Source organism: Panicum virgatum, chromosome 9K, assembly GCF_016808335.1.
Source record: "Panicum virgatum strain AP13 chromosome 9K, P.virgatum_v5, whole genome shotgun sequence".
Taxonomy (NCBI): Eukaryota; Viridiplantae; Streptophyta; class Magnoliopsida; order Poales; family Poaceae; genus Panicum; species Panicum virgatum.
The window spans coordinates 65349729-65366357 of record NC_053144.1 but is presented as its reverse complement, the minus strand read 5'-3'; the positions used below and the strand labels follow the sequence as shown (position 1 = coordinate 65366357).

General features: G+C 46.8%; 4 protein-coding genes and 1 long non-coding RNA gene across 6 annotated transcripts; 2 read left to right on the top strand and 3 right to left on the bottom strand.

Moving 5' to 3' along the window:
- The first annotated feature begins 1229 nt into the window (after positions 1 to 1229).
- On the top strand, positions 1230 to 5207 carry LOC120647095 (O-glucosyltransferase rumi homolog). The gene is made up of 5 exons (XM_039923721.1): positions 1230 to 1891; positions 2168 to 2360; positions 2568 to 2632; positions 2714 to 2924; positions 4570 to 5207. Exons 1-5 carry the CDS (start codon positions 1581 to 1583, stop codon positions 4969 to 4971), a joined length of 1182 nt encoding a protein of 393 aa, XP_039779655.1. The 5' UTR covers positions 1230 to 1580; the 3' UTR covers positions 4972 to 5207.
- Positions 5208 to 5768: 561 nt separating this feature from the next.
- Positions 5769 to 8946, bottom strand: LOC120647096 (eukaryotic translation initiation factor 3 subunit K). Its single transcript, XM_039923722.1, has 8 exons — positions 8667 to 8946; positions 7886 to 7942; positions 7749 to 7799; positions 7593 to 7655; positions 7211 to 7261; positions 7057 to 7123; positions 6406 to 6488; positions 5769 to 6185 (listed from the first exon to the last, which is right to left on the bottom strand). Exons 1-8 carry the CDS (start codon positions 8772 to 8774, stop codon positions 5985 to 5987), a joined length of 681 nt encoding a protein of 226 aa, XP_039779656.1. The 5' UTR covers positions 8775 to 8946; the 3' UTR covers positions 5769 to 5984.
- A 1105-nt stretch (positions 8947 to 10051) lies between these two features.
- On the bottom strand, positions 10052 to 11266 carry LOC120647094 (ethylene-responsive transcription factor RAP2-12-like). Its single transcript, XM_039923720.1, has 3 exons — positions 10910 to 11266; positions 10475 to 10834; positions 10052 to 10373 (listed from the first exon to the last, which is right to left on the bottom strand). The coding sequence occupies exons 1-3, from the start codon at positions 11184 to 11186 to the stop codon at positions 10132 to 10134; spliced, it is 879 nt and encodes a 292-aa protein (XP_039779654.1). The 5' UTR covers positions 11187 to 11266; the 3' UTR covers positions 10052 to 10131.
- Positions 11267 to 11552: 286 nt separating this feature from the next.
- On the top strand, positions 11553 to 12389 carry LOC120647093. Its single transcript, XR_005664683.1, has 2 exons — positions 11553 to 11850; positions 11967 to 12389. It is a non-coding gene; the product is annotated as an uncharacterized LOC120647093 (long non-coding RNA).
- A 1115-nt stretch (positions 12390 to 13504) lies between these two features.
- Positions 13505 to 15183, bottom strand: LOC120647092 (ethylene-responsive transcription factor 1-like). Of its 2 annotated transcripts, none has more exons than XM_039923718.1 (3): positions 14860 to 15183; positions 13983 to 14717; positions 13505 to 13914 (listed from the first exon to the last, which is right to left on the bottom strand). In XM_039923718.1, exons 1-2 carry the CDS (start codon positions 15110 to 15112, stop codon positions 14011 to 14013), a joined length of 960 nt encoding a protein of 319 aa, XP_039779652.1. In that variant the 5' UTR covers positions 15113 to 15183; the 3' UTR covers positions 13505 to 13914; positions 13983 to 14010. The 2 variants fall into 2 exon arrangements, with proteins under 2 accessions (XP_039779652.1, XP_039779651.1); XM_039923717.1 differs by having other exon boundaries at positions 13505 to 13895.
- Positions 15184 to 16629: the final 1446 nt, after the last annotated feature.

Genomic DNA, 16629 nt, shown 5'->3' with positions numbered 1-16629 from the left:
CTTCAAAAAAGTCCCAGTGATTTTTTAGTATTTAGAAGTATTAAATAAATATTAATTATAAAACTAACTGCAGAACCCTGGGGCTAAACTGCGAGACGAATCTAATGATGTATCTTAATCTATGATTAGCGAATGGTTACTGTAGCATCACTGTAGCCAATCATCGATTAATTAGGCTCATTAGATTCGTCTCGCGAAAAAGCACTCAGCTGTCAAAAAACATTTATAAACAGATTTTATTTAATAATATAAAATAGTAAGATTCCTTTTGATGTGATAGGGACTTTTGGAAAAAGTCCTGGAGCCAAACAGTCCCTAAGTGCTTCGCTCACTCTGACCACGTCTTGTCGAACTTGGCGGCCTCATGCATGGCACCACTCCTCGCTACATAGCACGCGTGGACGCGCCTCCTGAGCGATCGGCGCGGATGCAACGGCCTCTAGCTGCTGCCGTGTTTGACGACGCATGCCGAGTTCCTTCCCTGATCCAGAGGCGGAACCCATGATCATCGGAGTATTGATCGGAGTCTGATCGCCCGAGACGACGAAGCCGTGGACAGGGGAGGAATCACCGCTAGGCGATCCATGGCTACGGCGCCGCCCGCAGTTGTGATCCCGGACGGGCGGCGGAGCAAGGTGTCGGGCTCGGCGGCGTCGCCGGTGACGACGGCCATCTTCCTCTTCTTCTTCGTCGTCGTGGTCGGCGTCCTCGTGTCCGCCCGCTGGATCACCACCACTGTGAGTGCAGGGTTTATATTTCCCCAAACATAAGAAATGTACATGCGTCGGTGCATTTCGTCGATCGTTTTTTCGCCGATTAATGCTAAGATTAGTCAAGGGTTTTGCAGATTCAGATTCATCGAATATCGTCCTTCCTAGGCACTAATTAATTCCAAATATGTGCAGGCTCATCTGTCAATCACGAATCTGGATCAGTGGCGCTCAAAGCCGGTAGGTAAGCCCCATCCATTCTCTCTTTTTTTTTCTTCAATTTTTTTGCAATCACGCAGAGTAACCTATTCCTAAAGAATTTGCAATGGCATAATTCATATTCATACAATTGAAATGTCTGGAAAAATTTGGGATTTTTCATTTCTTATCAGCATAGTCACTTGGGGTTAGATTGGATGTGCCACTGATCAACTCATGATTTTTCCCTTTCCCCAAAATTCGAACAAAAACATACACAAAATTCGATGAAGTTTTTTTTTCTTTTTAAAAAGTGAGCTGGTTAGCATTCATCGTCTTCCTCTCCGGCTCTCCCTGCAGGCTATCCTGACCGCGACGCATACCACCTCTATCCCGGCCATCCCCGCCGCGCCGCCGCCGCCGCGGGCGGCCTACTCCCTCTCCTGCTCGGCGCCGCCGCTTGCCCGCGACCCGGACATACCCAGCAACATCTCCCAGACCCTCGACCTCGCCCTCTCCCCCAACGCCTCCTCCGCCTCCACCTGCGCCGCCATCCCCGACCCGCCGCCGCTCCCCGCCGCCGCCAACGCCTCCTCAATCTGCCCCACCTACTTCCGCTTCATCCACGAGGACCTCCACCCATGGCGCGCAGCGGGGGGCATCACCCGCGCCATGGTCGACCGCGCACGCGCCACCGCCAATTTCCGCCTCGTCGTGATCCGGGGCCGCGCCTACATCGAGCGCATCGCGCCCGCATTCCAGACGCGCGACCTCTTCACTATCTGGGGCATCCTGCAGCTGCTACGGCGCTACCCCGGCCGTGTCCCCGACCTCGACCTCATGTTCGACTGCGTCGACTGGCCCGTCGTGCACGCTGACCAGTACCAGGGGGAGAACGCCACCGTACTGCCGCCGCTCTTCAGGTACTGCGGCGACAATGAGACGCTCGACGTCGTCTTCCCGGACTGGTCTTTCTGGGGATGGTAAGCAACTGATCTTAGCTTCCTGTTTCTCCACCACAAATTAGTTATGTTTCTTTCGTGCATTGGCATGGTTATACCAGTATTCACTGCATTCCTTGTTGATAATTGTGAATTCGAGGGAAACCAATTGCAAAAGAACAGTTGCATTTCTGATTGTGTTTTTACTTTTTAGGGGCTAGCAGAGTGAAATAGTTGGTGACAGTCTGTTCATTTGTGTTTTGATGTTCAGACAAGGGCACAACCACTTAATTAAATGTCTGTGATGACTGATGACAGGCCTGAGATCAACATAAAGCCATGGGATGCTCTGCAGAAGGAGTTGAACAGTGGCAACAGGAGGGTGAAATGGATGTATAGACAACCTTATGCTTACTGGAAAGGGAATCCAGATGTGGCAGCTATAAGGCAGGAGCTAGTTAAGTGTAATGTCTCCAGTGAGCATGAATGGAACGCGCGAATTTACAAACAGGTACTTTGCTTTTCTTTATGTTGCATTCAAGTTTATTGTACTTAGAGATATTATAATGCCCCATTTGCTTCTCACAAGTTAATTGTTCAATTCCATCCCATAAAATTTTTAAACCTTCATATTTAGGAGACAATCACTTTTCACAGAAACAGTTCTGATAATGGTGATTCATCATTGATTAGCTAGTTCATTTTTTTTATCATTCAGGATTGGGTCAAAGAGAACAAGGCAGGATACAAACAGTCAAATTTGGCTAGTCAATGCATCCATAGGTTTGCTTTTTCTCTCTTGCAAATAAGGTCAAATTTATTTTGTTCTGTCAGTAATGCTGATCTTCTTTCTTTGGGAGACAGGTATAAGATTTATATTGAAGGATCAGCATGGTCAGTTAGCGAGAAGTATATTCTAGCTTGTGATTCAATGACACTAGTGGTTGCACCAAAATACTATGATTTCTATTCAAGGGTGCTGATGCCCATGCAACATTATTGGCCAGTACGGGATGACAATAAGTGTAGCTCAATCAAGTATGCTGTTGATTGGGGCAATTCTCACAAACAAAAGGTATTTATATGACTCTTAAGTGTCAGTAATGAAGTTTGCTACTGTATACCTTGACATACTCTTGTCTTGCTTATGTGATAGAAATTGAAATACGTTGCTTAGAAGATACATTATGTCGTCTGAACTCTGGAGATATTTTGCTGTCGCCTTTATTAATCAAACAACCGTGGAGTTGTTTCAACAATTTTTTTTGTATTTTTGCTGCGCTTGCTTTAATATATTTGGTTAAAAGCATCAAACTTATGATTATAACATAATAGCACAACGGAGAAATGCTGGTCTTATATACTGCTCAATTCACTTCTATTAAAAATATTACAAGCTTAAATTTTGCTGTCAAATGCTTGAGAAGGCATATGACAAAGTACCGAGAAATGTCATGTGGTGGGCCTTGGAGAAGCACAAAGTCCCAACTAAGTACATTACCCTCTAAGGATATGTACAAGGATGCGACGACGTTTGTCCGGACATGTGATGGCAACACCACTGACTTTCCTATTAACATAGGCCTACACCAGGGGTCAGCATTGAGCCCTTATTTATTTGCTTTAGTGATGGATGAGGTCACAAGGGATATACAAGGTGAGATCCCTTGGTGTATGCTCTTTGCTGATGATGTGGTGCTAGTTGACGAGAGTAGGGCAGGGGTTAATATAAAGTTAGAGCTGTGGAGACACACGTTAGAGTCGAAAGGGTTCAGACTTAGTAGGACCAAGACCGAGTACATGATGTGCGATTTCAACGCGACTAGGCATGAGGGGGGAGATGTTAGTCTAGATGGACAAGTGGTGGTTCAAAAGGATACTTTTCGGTATTTAGGATCGGCGCTACAAAAGGATGGCGACATTGATGAAGATGTTAGGCATAGAATTTCAGCTGGCTGGTTGAAATGGCGGCAAGCTTCTGGCATCCTTTGTGACAAGAGGGTGCCACAAAAGCTAAAAGACAAATTATATAGGACAGCAATTCGTCCGGCGATGCTATACGGTGCTGAATGTTGGCCTACAAAAAGGCGACATGTCCAGCAACTGAGTGTAGCAGAGATGCGGATGTTGCGGTGGTTTTGCGGGCACACAAGGAGGGATAGAGTCCGGAACGAAGTTATTCGGGATAGGGTCGGAGTGGCACCAATTGAGGAGAAACTTACCCATCATCGGCTGAGATGGTTTGGACATGTCCAACGAAGACCTCCTGAGGCGCCGGTGCGTAATGGGGTTCTTGAGCGGGTCGATAATGTAAAGAGGGGTAGAGGTAGACCTAAACTGACGTGGGATGAGTCGGTTAAGAGAGACCTTAAGGATTGGAATATCTCTAAAGAGATAGCTTTGGATAGGAGCGCTTGGAGACTAGCTATCAATGTGCCTGAACCTTGAACTTATTTCTTTCGGGTTTCATCTCTAGCCTACCCCAACTTGCTTGGGAAAAAAAGGCTATGTTGTTGTTGTTGTAAATGCTTCCTGGTATCCTGCGCAATGCTTGCTTACTTGTCTAGTCTGATTCCACTTGATTTTCACTAGTAATGATCATATATTGGAGTAAAGAACATATCTTTTCTTCTATAGAGGATATTTTGCTATTTAGTTTTGTAAAAGGTTTTGCATCTTTTGATAATAACCACGTTCATGTATCTCTACTTCAAATACAGGCACAGGGAATAGGGAAGCAAGCAAGCAACTTCATTCAAAAAGAGCTCAGTATGGACTATGTATACGACTACATGTTTCACCTCTTAACTGAGTATGCCAAGCTCCTAAGGTTCAAGCCAACCAAACCACCTGAAGCTGTTGAGGTCTGCTCAGAATCTTTGGCTTGCCAAGCTATAGGCCGTGAGAAGAAGTTCATGGAGGAATCCATGATGAGGTCCGCCAGTGATGCTGGCCCATGCAATCTGCCACCTCCTTTCAGCCCTGAGGAATTCAAAGCCCTACAGCGTAAGCGAGAGAAGATAATGAAGCAGATTGAAACATGGGAGGAGAAAGTTTCCAAGCCCGTGGATAGCAAGCCCAGAGAACTTCATGCAGTTCCCTCCCCAAAGAGATTCATATAAATTGAATGGTACATACCCAAATTTTGCAGTTGGTAAATCACGTGTTTCTTAGATGATGATGATGATGGTTGAACCAAATGTGTGACATTTAGTGTAAGTCACATATGGTTTTAGTTCGTCTCTTCATTGTAATCTTATCGATTTGAATGCCTTAGAATATTGTCGCAAGTAATATGAGAAAATTGTGGAACAAATTCCTTGATTCTATCTACAGAGGTTTCAGAATTCAGACTGATGCTTCCAGCATACAATGTCAATGCCTAGCAAGGAAACACCCTGACAAAATTTTGGAAACAAATTCCTCGTTCTCTGCAGTATGTTTCAGAACTCAGACTGATGCTTCCAGCATACTATGTCAATGCCCAGCATGGATACACCGTTACCAGATAGTACTACACATGACATATTCCTATCAATTTATATGTTGTTTGAAATATCTCCAGGTCTGGGACCTGTTTGCAGGAGGTCGAACTGAAACGCCGGACATGCACCAATTGTGTCACTGCGCCTCTGTGGCTCAACAGACAATAAGTAGATTTCAGCTCTTAGCCGAACAAAATTGAAATTTCACTACGACTGATGGCAGTGGCATATTTTTCAAATGCATCAAATTCAAGGAATATTTGTGTGAATAACGTAGAAATCATATTGAACTTTTTTTTTCGGCCTCGGAGCTGGCTCCAGTTCGTCATAATTGGTTCGCAATGACATGGGAAGACACGGGTTTAAAGCACCAGTCTTCTCAGAAACATTATAGGCAGCATTGCATGCACAGGTAGCATTAGGGCAGCACAATATGATAAAATCAATAATGGCATCATACGCCATTTTGACAAACTGAGCATTTTGCTAAGAGTAACGGAGTAGGCACCATCAGTTGCAAGTACTATTTAACCTCAAAAGAGGTATACCAAGATAATCTCAAAAAGGCAGTACACCACAAAACAGAAGATACAAGTGCTTAGAGAAACTTCACTCCCTCTGAGTTATAGAAATCTCTCAGTACGCTTGAATCAGCTAAGGACAGGGAATATGCGTGTTACATGCTCGAATGGAACAGTGTCAGCTGTGTTCTTCTTGAGCTCAGGGTGATTGAACTCGTTGCGCGGAAGAACAATCACTTGAGACTGTCCACCCTTCTCAATCACCCAACCTGAGTTCGCGGCATGGTACTCCAGAAACTTGTCCAACGCGAGGCCTTCAATGTTGATAGCCTGTAAAAAAAGTGGCACATTAATATCAAGAAGAAATCATCCAATACCATGTGTAAACAAAGCACAACCTGGATGACCACAAATTCATGAGTACGCTACAATTGACATCAAACATATTCCCACCTATTGTCTCCGTACATTACGTCATTACCGGTGTCAAAAATATAGCGGCACTTACTGAAGAACTTGAAGCATTTACTAAACAGAGCAAATGTTTTACCTCCGCAAGAACAGGCCTTGGAACTTTCTGGTATGTCAAGGAAAGCAGATGAATTGCATAGGCTTGGATTGCCTGCTCAAATCCTGCACATAATATGTACCGTCAGAAAAAATAGGATATATAGGTCAAAAATGCATATCAGCTGCCCTCAATGTCATCCAACTGAACATCTCTGAATAAATACATCCATAGAAAATTCTAGCCCTCCGGTGTTCCTCCCATACATCGAACTTCGAACCAACATAAAATGAGGTCGTCACACCTTAATAAGACTAAGGTAAATGTTACAGCCCAGGACCAACTGGGCTAAAAAAGCAACCTGTTCAGACCCACAGTATGGGTACTACTTACAAAAAATGAACGAGTAACATCCTTCTCCCTCAATTATCCCCAAAATCTCCTCTCTAATCTCTAGTAACGTATGCTCGCTCTCTAGTAACGTATGCACCCAAGCTGATGATAGGAAAATGAAAAGAACTTATCCACATCATTTTGAAATTATGAGAATCCCATGTGAAGATTAAAATTTTAACATGCCTGAGGATTCCTCTAGGAATTAAAACCCAGATTGATGCAACAAGTTCACTTCAAATATGTGACAGACAATGCATGTCTTCAGTTCTTGACTCCATGGCTTAAGAAATTATTTACCTGGAACAACTTCCAATATGTGGCGGTTCTTTGCTGCTTCATCCCAAAACTGACGGAATCTAGCAGTCTTTAAGAAAAGTAATGGATTTAGCAATAAATTCCACAATAGTTTTTACATTTTGCTTTATGTAGAAAAGTTAGACCAAGTATTTACCTCCAGGTAGTGAGAAAGAACTATCAATGTCTTGAATTGCTCCTCCATTTGCTGAATCAAAGGCGTAGAACAAGTGAGCTAACAAAACATTTCAAGTGATCCACACAACAATGAAGCCACAAAAAAAAAGGTAACAGGAGCCCGTATGACATCTGATACATTTATAAGATCAATCTGTTTCAGGAAAAACTCCAAGCTCTCATAATTGCAGTATATACTTCAAACATGGCTGTGGGGGCCTCTTCAGAAAGTGTACAAAGATAGGAGACCATGCACATTCATCAGGAATGAGCCATTGTTATATATTGCACATCTCAGGTTTACACAGCATATCTGATAATATATTACTCACTAAAAGGGCAGGATGCGATTTTTTTCATACCACATGTTCAGGGATTAAGAACAAGCACAGACTGAAGTCAGGGGCTGGCATTGCCATGAGAGCCTGTCAACAGATCATGGACAAAGCCATAGTCAGAAAGTGAACCAAAATATGCTATTGATAAATAAAATCAATGCAACCATTAGATGTTATGACCTTAATCAATATGCGGGCTACAATCTGAATGCTCATTCTTTCTGGCTCAAACTGCATAAGGAAACCATTATTAAGAAAACTTATACATGGAACCACACTATTGGTAAAAATTGGTTTCACTAGAGAATCATTGTTACCTGGTACAGGCGAAGGAGGCTGAGATTTGCATCCAAATTATATGTTTGAGATGAGACCTAAACACAACAGCAAAAATAAAAACTGAAACATTAGGCAACTATGTTGTGTAAGTTGGAACCTAAAGTTTTTTCAGCCCATCGATAATCGATTTGAAGAGTTCAATCTATGGGTATCATACACCAAAAATTTTATTTAGCGACAGCATGACCATTGACCACAGAGCATGGAAACTGAAAATGACTCTTATAATCATTAACACATCTAATGGGTGACGATCACAGATTGATGCATGAGACACAATGCTTAACATCTTATAACAGTGGGGGCATTCCTAAGTCCTAACCTCCCATTATGATAATCAGTCACCACACAATCCCTTACATGCTACTCCTACAAAGTGAATATATATATATATATATATATATATATATATATATATATATATATATATATATATGCGCTAGACACTGCTGCTGACCATATATCGTAAAGAAACATGCTCAGTACATCCAGTAAATTCACAACTACGCAGCAAATATATACACTACAAGCCACCCGCAAAGGTGGAGAACATTGCTAATTTTCTATGGTCATTGAAACAAGACGATGGCACCATTCCATGTGTCAAAGCTGCGCAGTTACCTAGCATACGACTAGCCCCGATTCCGCCGCCGTTCAAACGTAAACAAGAGAATGATCTATCCATTAGCACTACCAGGAACAGAATCAGGAGCTCTCGGAAAAAAGCAGAAGCAAGAGCATCCGGTGGCTAGGGTTTACCTGCTCGTTGACAAACTTCTCGAGGTCGTTGAGGATGTCGGGGTTGTAGGGATTCAGGGCCACGAGGTCCTCCACCGTGTAGTTCTCCGCCGCTTGCTCGGTCGCCATCGCCGCCGGTCCCGAGAAGAACCCGGACCCTAGCTAGATCTTGCGCGAAACCGTGGGGAGCTCGAGAGAGAGGGGAAGTGGCGGCGCGCGGAGGAGAGGCAATGGAAGGGTTTTCGGGGCAGCGTGAATTTGTTATTTGGGTCCCTGGAATGTCCGTGTCCACACATATGGGGGGCTGCGCTGCAAAATACGGCAGGGAAAATGCATCGGTGCCCAATTAGAGTTTGATAATTGCATACGAACCCCTCTTTGATGTAAAGGTGATGAAATCGGTTGAAAAGTTGAACGGGACGGGAGCATGGAAGAAATGTTGAACGGGAATTTCAACATTTTGATGAGAAAACGGGAAATCCCAAATCCTGAGTCTGAGTGAGCGAATAAGCTAACAAAAAAGTGGCATAGGTGCACCTCCAACTCTATTTAATTTAAAATTTTCTAAATGCACTTAAGGGTCACCCATTTACACCCTACTAGTACGGGGCTCTACCAAATCCCAAATACTAGATCGGTCACTCCCGGGGGCTATGATGATCCGCTGATTGCACACACGAGAAGAGCTCACCGAATTACTGTGTCCGATGATCTCCCCATCAATCTAAGCTCTACTCATGCTTCCTAGACAGGCCCGGGCCAGATGGGTGTGCAATTCAAATCCCACTGCTGTTCCTCCGTTCTCGTTGGCCCGTTCCACCGTTCTTTCGACTAGACTTGGGCAGCTAGACGTTTGAGCCGAAAACTCTAGCCAGCTCATCCAGCAAGAGGGACACGACCGAGGCATCGAGTATTCGATCGCTAACAAGCAGTAATTTTAATTTAGCGATCTTTTATTCCCGGTCTAGAGAATTTAGTAGTTTGATTATATTCTCATCATCTTTTGACATCTCATACTTTAAGATCGAAATCATGTCTTCTATTATGCTAGCCTAGTAAACCCCCACTTTAAAATGGTGCAAATGGGTGACCCTGCCAAGCATACATACGCTGATACGCACCATCGTTGTTCATGACTGTTCTATAACCAAATAAACTTTACCTGCAAGAGTCCATGACTGTTCTAGATAGTAGTCTGTTATGGTCCTGCCCGAATCAATCGATAGAACTCATAGATTTGAGGAGAATCAGAATGGGAAATGGCTAGCAGCAAGAAGAACAGGGGTTGGAGAAGAACAGAGACAGGGTTGGGGGAATTTCAGTTTTGCCTTTCCTGCCGACGACAGCTGCCGCTGGCAGTTTATATTGTTCAGAGTCATCTGCTCGACGTTTCCTGACACACATCATCATGGGCCATGGCATGTATAATCCAGCAATCATACTAAAGTTTCCTGACACTTTAAACATCAGTAGACGTTTATAGTGATCAACGAAGCATAACATTTGAAACCAGCCGGACAAGCTGCCTCTCGCGTGTCTCGAGGTCTCTCCGCAGGGCAGCGATCTCCTCCATCTGACGGCTGCATTCGGCGATCAGCGCCGCGTACTGCAACGCCCCGGCCGCTCCGTTCATCTTCAGCTCCGACACGATCCTCTCTCCGTGAGGACCCTGCGCGATCAGCTCCTTGATCCGCGCCAGCGCGCTCTGCACCGCCTCACCGCCCATCTCTGCAAATTGAAGACACGAGGCAACGACGCCATTGTTTGAGTGGATAGCTAGCAGCAGTCCAGTCAAGTGTAAGCATGCTGTCAGGAGATGTTGCTGTTACCTGCTGCACGGCGAGCGTCGTCGGAATCGTCGTCAGCATCAATGGTGTCGTCGTCGGAGACGGCCGGCAGGTTCAGGTCGATGGCCGGCGCCGGCGTGCTCCGCCTCTGGCGCCGGCGGGGGCCCTGGCCCTCGTCCGGGAGCGGGAAGTTGAGCCGCGCGCTCTTCCCGCGGATCCGGCTGGCCTCGCGGTCGTACGCCCGGGCGGCCTCCTCGGCGGTGCAGAAGGTGCCGAGCCACGCGCGCCGCCCCTGCCGCGGGTCCCGGATCTCCGCCGCCCACCTCCCCGACCGCCGGTAGCGGACGCCCCTGTACTTGTTCACGCGCGGAGCCGGGCTCGTGCACACGGAGCGCCCTGAAACTGAAAACAAGGGAAGGGAAGTGAACACATTTTTTTTTTTTGCAGGCGAAGTGGTCTGACTCTGATCGACCGTACCTGCAGGAGAAGGGGCAGCGACCCTGGACCTGCGGCCGGACGATTCGGGCGAGGCGGCCGGAGACGGCTCGTCGTCGTCCACGAAAAGCTGGAACTCGGCCTCGAACTCCTCGTCGTCGGTGACGGCCTCGAGCTCGTCGTCGACGTCGGCCGCCTTCCTTTTGCCGCTGGCGGTGGCGGTGGCCCCGCTCTCGGCCGCCGGCCAGAGCGTGGCGACTGTGAGCGGCCGGTGCACCCGCTCGGGGACGAGCTCGGCGAGGATCGCTCCCCCGCACATGTCGTATCGATAGGTTCCCTTGCCTGGAAGGAAGAACAGAAGCTTGGCAACGCGGGAGAGCGACCGAGGAGTGGAAGTCTCGCGCGGGGAAACTGTAAATAGAGGAACGAACCGGGTGACGTGGGCCGTCCAAAGAGCGTGGGCTGGTCTTGGTCGCCGCTCCTCGAATCCGGTTTCTCCCAATCTAGTGGGCGCCCACAGACTCTGGTGGGCTTCAAGTGCAATGAGTATGAACACCATCATTAACAGTGCCGCCGCCGCCACTGTATGTGTGTGGGTTGATAGCGATACCATGGGCTGGCTCTTTTCAGCCCACGGAGCCATGGGCGGCGGCTGGCCGGTTCTCTACTTTTGCACTCCCACCCGGCCACCCCACAGACTTGCAGGGGTCCCGTAGGCTAATGCTATGTGTAGATAGAACAGAATCTAGAGGCGTATCATCCTCAATTCCTCATCCATGCTTGTATAAGACCGTCCCAATTGCCCCCTTTTGCAGAAAGTGTTGGGAGCCCTTCGGTTTGATGCGCATACGCATGACGTGGCATTGCTACTTATAGCATCTGGGGGGGCATGCACATTGCTTATTCGGGCTTGGTCTTGTCAGTTGCCACATGCTGCCCAAGGTGACTTTCTCCATCGACTGCGTTCGTTTGAGCAGAAAGAGGTGACTTTCGCATCGCTCATGAGCCCTTGTTTCTGCATTCCGTCTCTTTTTTTCATGTCATGTTTTTCATCCTCGACAAGTTTGTCCGAAATGCTGTTGTTTCCAACAAGTTTCAGGTTAGGTTATGATGAAGCAGCAAATTCATCATCAAAAGGGCCGTTTGCTCTGTTTCTTCCAGGATCCACTTTGGAGGAGCAGAAGATCGACCGGAGGCGCTTCCGTCTCTGCAACTTCAGAACCAAATCCCAACTCTCTTCTTCTTCTTTTGGATAATGAATCCCAAATCCCTTCTAGAGGCTACAATCCTTGACCAGAGGCGGACAAACTTGTCGAGGGTCATTGGCAGCATCTCTCCACATGCATGGACAAGTAACAGCGCTCTCAAGTCTGAAGATACAAACAGTGGCGCCTGCCTAACCTTATAGTCCTTCCAAAAATAAAAAAACGACTGAGTAGCCTAGTAGCCTTATCGTTATCGTTCTACAGAAGTTGTGTGGCTCTGAACAACAAATGGATAGCAGGATAAGCTTGCGAGGATTTTTTTTTTGTGCTGAAAAGAACTTCGCATCTGGAGGATCGAGGATCTTGTTTATTCTTGAGGAACTGGATCGAACATCCTATAATTCCTCTCGATCCTATATGTACTGGGGAATTTCTGCGGCTAACGGAACAGGTGAGAGTGGCCAAACAAATTATTGGAGGGCCTAGACCCCTAGGCAACTAGTTAATCAGCAATCATCACGGGGCAGATTATGCAGAGGGCCGAGCCGCTGCAACTGGCAGTTTTCTGAAGGTAAAGATTAGGTGCTGCCGACTGATCATGGCATGGCATGGCCCCCAAGCAAGTTGCAGCCAAACAAATGCAAGGCCCAAACTAATTATAAAAAAAAAAGCAAGGACTAAAGCGTTTCAGCGTTTGCCTTTTGCTTCCACTTGGGATTTCTTTTATATCTTTGCTTGAGAATCCTGCAACTCTGCTCGGTCTGGAACGTAGCTGAGCCGAGTCCCTGTCGCGACGACATCGGAGCGAGCAAGATAACAGCAAGATGTGCAAATTGCAGCCTAAATTATCGTCGGGCAGCCGTCGGAAACCGGTGGTGCGCCCACAGGACTGCGAGGTGGTTTCCGCATCCATGTCCCAGCTCACTGGACTGTTTCTGGAAGAAAAAACCTAAGTACCCAGGAAAATGAGACAGATATTTTTGCAGGGGTCAGAATTCTGTGTCATGGAATCAAACGAAATGGCAAAGAACTGCTGCCAGCACATAGGCATATACTGTGTTTATTTCCTCTGAACTCCTCGCAGGGGTGCTTTTTTTTTTTGCAGGGGTGCTAATTGATTGGCATGAGTCTCTTTTTGTCATGTTTGCGAATCTATAATTTTCCAAGATTGAAAGGAGTTCTTCAAGTATACCCTTGTGCCGGGCATGTCGCTGTCTCTGTGGTTATTGTTTTAGCCCTATTTTTTCAAATTAACCTTGAGATTGTAGGGTTTGACCTCGTTTTCTCATAAGAATAAGGTTGTTGATATGTGGTTATATTGCACCTTATCGATGCGTAATTAGGGGGGAAATGCTTCTTCCCTATGTCAATTAATAAAAAAAGAACACAACCTATATATACCAGAAGCAAAATTGTTCAACATCTGACACGATTCAGAAAATTATGATCTCCTTATATCCGGCTGAAACATGATGGTAGGATGGTAGTATATACAACCAGGTTCACAAACTTATTTGGCATAACAATCACAACCGTACAATATAGACGACCATTGCCGACATGATCAAATTCATAGGACTATTGACACACAATAGGAAGCACCAAAAACGAGTAGTACAAATATTCAAAGTAGAGTACAGTTTGATCAGGAGGCCGGCAGTACAGATACACTGATACAGAATCTAGCGAGCAAACTCAAGCAGCACAGCACAGTACAGTACTCTGACATATATGATTACACGCCAATCAACAAGCAAGCGATCGGCAGTCGCCCTCATCAGCTGCATCGATCGTCCGGTGGAGCGTCCGCACCGCCGCCGTCCCTGAACCAAGAATCAGAGCCTGTGACGTAGGGCGATCGATGAACACGAGGAACAGAAAACGCCATGGTGATGGATTCAGGTGCTTACAGCTGAGGGAAACTGGTAGGGCGGCACGTTAGAAAACAGCGCTGTCGTCGGGGAACTCGTCGAAGCTCCACAGGCTGACGCCGTTCATGTCGTTGTTCACGTCCTGGGCGGCGTCGACGGCGAACAGGCCGTCGAGGGACTCGTACCCGCCCGAGTAGGGCATCTGGAGCAGCATGAACGGATCGAACGCGAGCTCGTCAGCGAGCTCCAGCGCGGAGCCGCCGCCGGAGCTCATCCCATCGGACGACGAGTCGTTGTCGTATCTCATCTTCTTTGCGGGGCTACCGGACTCCGACCCGGTGCTGCCGGCGAAGGAGTTCTCCATGGCCGGCGGCGCCGCGGGGAAGGCCGTGTCGAAGAAGCTGCCCACGTCGAAGTCGAACGACGCCCCAATTTCAGGCTTCACGACGATCTCCTCCTCCTTCCGCTTCTCTCCTGCAAGCAACGCGGGCTGCGCTGCGGCATGGTGGCGCTGCGGTCTCGGCGAGTTGCCGCGGCGTGGGCGCGCGCCGGCCGCGGGGAAGTTGACCTTGGCCTTGCTGCCGCGGAGGCGGCGTGCCTCGACGTCGTAGGCCCGGGCGGCGTCCTCGGCGGTGTTGAAGGTGCCGAGCCAGACGCGGGTGCCCTTGTGCGGGTCGCGGATCTCCGCCGCCCACTTGCCCCAGGGGCGCTGCCGGATGCCGCGGAAGTGGCGGCGGCCGCGCCTCTTCTGGGTCGCCGCGCGCACGCCGTGGGCTACAAGAGTTCTTTCCCTTGAGATCACACACTAACAGCTCTTGTGCACGCCACGATCAGACCCAAGAACGCGCGTGAACATTCCTGCCGGTTACAGATTATTGAACCCTCGAATGAGCCGCGATGTTGATCGGTCGGTTACCTGGGGAGAATGCGGATTTGGACGAGAACACGAAATGGTGGTCCTCGACCTCCTCCTTGTCAAAATCGTCGGCGAAGTCCTCGAAGGCGGCCTCAAAGTCGTCGACGTCGGCGAGCTGGTGCCTCTTGCTCCTCCCGCTGCCGGCCTTCTTGGTGTCGGAGCCCGCCGGCCAGAGGTGGCCCGCGGTCACCGGCTTCGACGCCGCCCGGCGCGGCGACGGGATGAGTTCCGCGAGAATGGCGCCCCCGCACATTGTTCACCGCTAGGAAAAGTTTTTCTTGGGTTGTTCGTGTTGTTTAGAACCACGAAGGTTGCCGACGGAGGGAAGAATTTATAAACCATAGCTAGTATCATTGGCGGATGACTTGGCATGGTGACTAGAATGCCACATGTCACGCACCTGGCAGGGCTAGCATGCCACGTTGCATTACCTGGTAATAGGTTTCAAATGAGGCACGACTCAAAGGTGATTAAAGTAAAGTGGCAAACAAAGTAAATTGCCAAACAAAAATTTAAATAAATAACGGTCACTGCTACGAGTAATAAATCTCCAGTAAGATGAACTTAAAAAACCCATATATAACTCTAAATAGAGCACACATAGGTAGGTTATAATTTTAGGAAAAAAATATTATAGTGATTTCATATTTTTGTGATTGAAAATAAATTAATTATGAATTTTTAGAGAGCAAACCATAATTTTTTTTAAAAAATACATATATAGGAAAAAACCGTCTTTGAAATTAGCTATCCGTTTTCATAGTTCAATACTTCAATGGACAAAATCGAACTCCAGCATTAGTTTGATGGTAAAAAAAATAGACTTCTTATATGCAAAGCCACCTAGTTCTTCACTTCGTTTAGGTTCATGAAGTTCTCTCTCTATGTTTTATGCTAATTGCTACAGGCAAAGTTTTAAAAAAAACTTAGAAAACTATGCCACAAAGTAGATGACTGGTCATAAACCATTTCATCACAACTACGCATTCAGAAAATACTATATGCTAGCTATCTGCTGCAAGTTGGTTCAATGCTTCACTTGAGAACTCTGACCGTGCAAACTATGGAAAATTATAAAAACTTCAATCTGAGTCATTGGATCAACATCCAAGGGGAGGAGAGATTGGGTAATTGTACAATCTGGATCCGCCCTTAGATTGGGTAATCACACTTTTACAAATCTCCCCTCCCACCTCTCTGCGCCCCTCTCCTTGGATGTTGATCTGATGACCCCGATTGAAGTTTCCATAGTTTGCACGAAGAGGTTGGTTTGCTCCTGATAGTTCCCAAGCATAAATTGTTGCCGATTACATTAGTAGTTTGGCAGTAAGACCATCTCCAACCCTTCTAGTAGGATGGTGTCCATAACATTAATGAAGCTGTCACATAAGCAATTTGGTGACATGGCAAGAGTTAATAAGAGAAAAGATAGATATGATTTCTCATGCAAAACACTATGTCTACACAAGAACTAAGAAAAAAAGAAGAGCAAGGAGAAATAGGAGAAATAATTGGAAGAGATTTCTTTGCTTCATTTATTGTAGAAATTATGCATCGGAGAAGTAGTGTCTGTAGGTAGTTTTTTATTTTTTTTTCTTTGGACACCGTAGACAGGTTAGAGATGGCTTAACGGAGAATCGTCGTACTATGCAGGGCTCCAGCGATTGGAGGAGCATCTTGTGCTCTATTCGTCAGGTACGCCACTTGCTCTGCAACTATCTGGGTGTGTGTCCCTTCAGCTGCCGGTTCATCCCTCCTCGTCGTTCGTCA

Excerpts from the sequence above, each read along its gene's own strand:
- LOC120647094 (XM_039923720.1), bottom strand. The coding sequence starts at position 11,186 with ATGTGCGGGGGAGCGATCCTCGCCGAGCTCGTCCCCGAGCGGGTGCAC. Across the intron at positions 10,835-10,909 it reads CGCTGCCCCTTCTCCTGCAG|TTTCAGGGCGCTCCGTGTGC; the intron begins GTACGGTCGATC and ends CCTTGTTTTCAG. Across the intron at positions 10,374-10,474 it reads CGACGCTCGCCGTGCAGCAG|AGATGGGCGGTGAGGCGGTG; the intron begins GTAACAGCAACA and ends TTCAATTTGCAG.
- LOC120647092 (XM_039923718.1), bottom strand. The coding sequence starts at position 15,112 with ATGTGCGGGGGCGCCATTCTCGCGGAACTCATCCCGTCGCCGCGCCGG. Across the intron at positions 14,718-14,859 it reads CAAATCCGCATTCTCCCCAG|CCCACGGCGTGCGCGCGGCG; the intron begins GTAACCGACCGA and ends GAACTCTTGTAG.
- LOC120647096 (XM_039923722.1), bottom strand. The coding sequence starts at position 8,774 with ATGGCGACCGAGCAAGCGGCGGAGAACTACACGGTGGAGGACCTCGTG. Across the intron at positions 7,943-8,666 it reads AGAAGTTTGTCAACGAGCAG|GTCTCATCTCAAACATATAA; the intron begins GTAAACCCTAGC and ends TGTTGTGTTTAG. Across the intron at positions 7,656-7,748 it reads TAGCCCGCATATTGATTAAG|GCTCTCATGGCAATGCCAGC; the intron begins GTCATAACATCT and ends ATCTGTTGACAG.
- LOC120647095 (XM_039923721.1), top strand. The coding sequence starts at position 1,581 with ATGGTCGACCGCGCACGCGCCACCGCCAATTTCCGCCTCGTCGTGATC. Across the intron at positions 2,633-2,713 it reads GCTAGTCAATGCATCCATAG|GTATAAGATTTATATTGAAG; the intron begins GTTTGCTTTTTC and ends TTTGGGAGACAG. Across the intron at positions 2,925-4,569 it reads GCAATTCTCACAAACAAAAG|GCACAGGGAATAGGGAAGCA; the intron begins GTATTTATATGA and ends CTTCAAATACAG.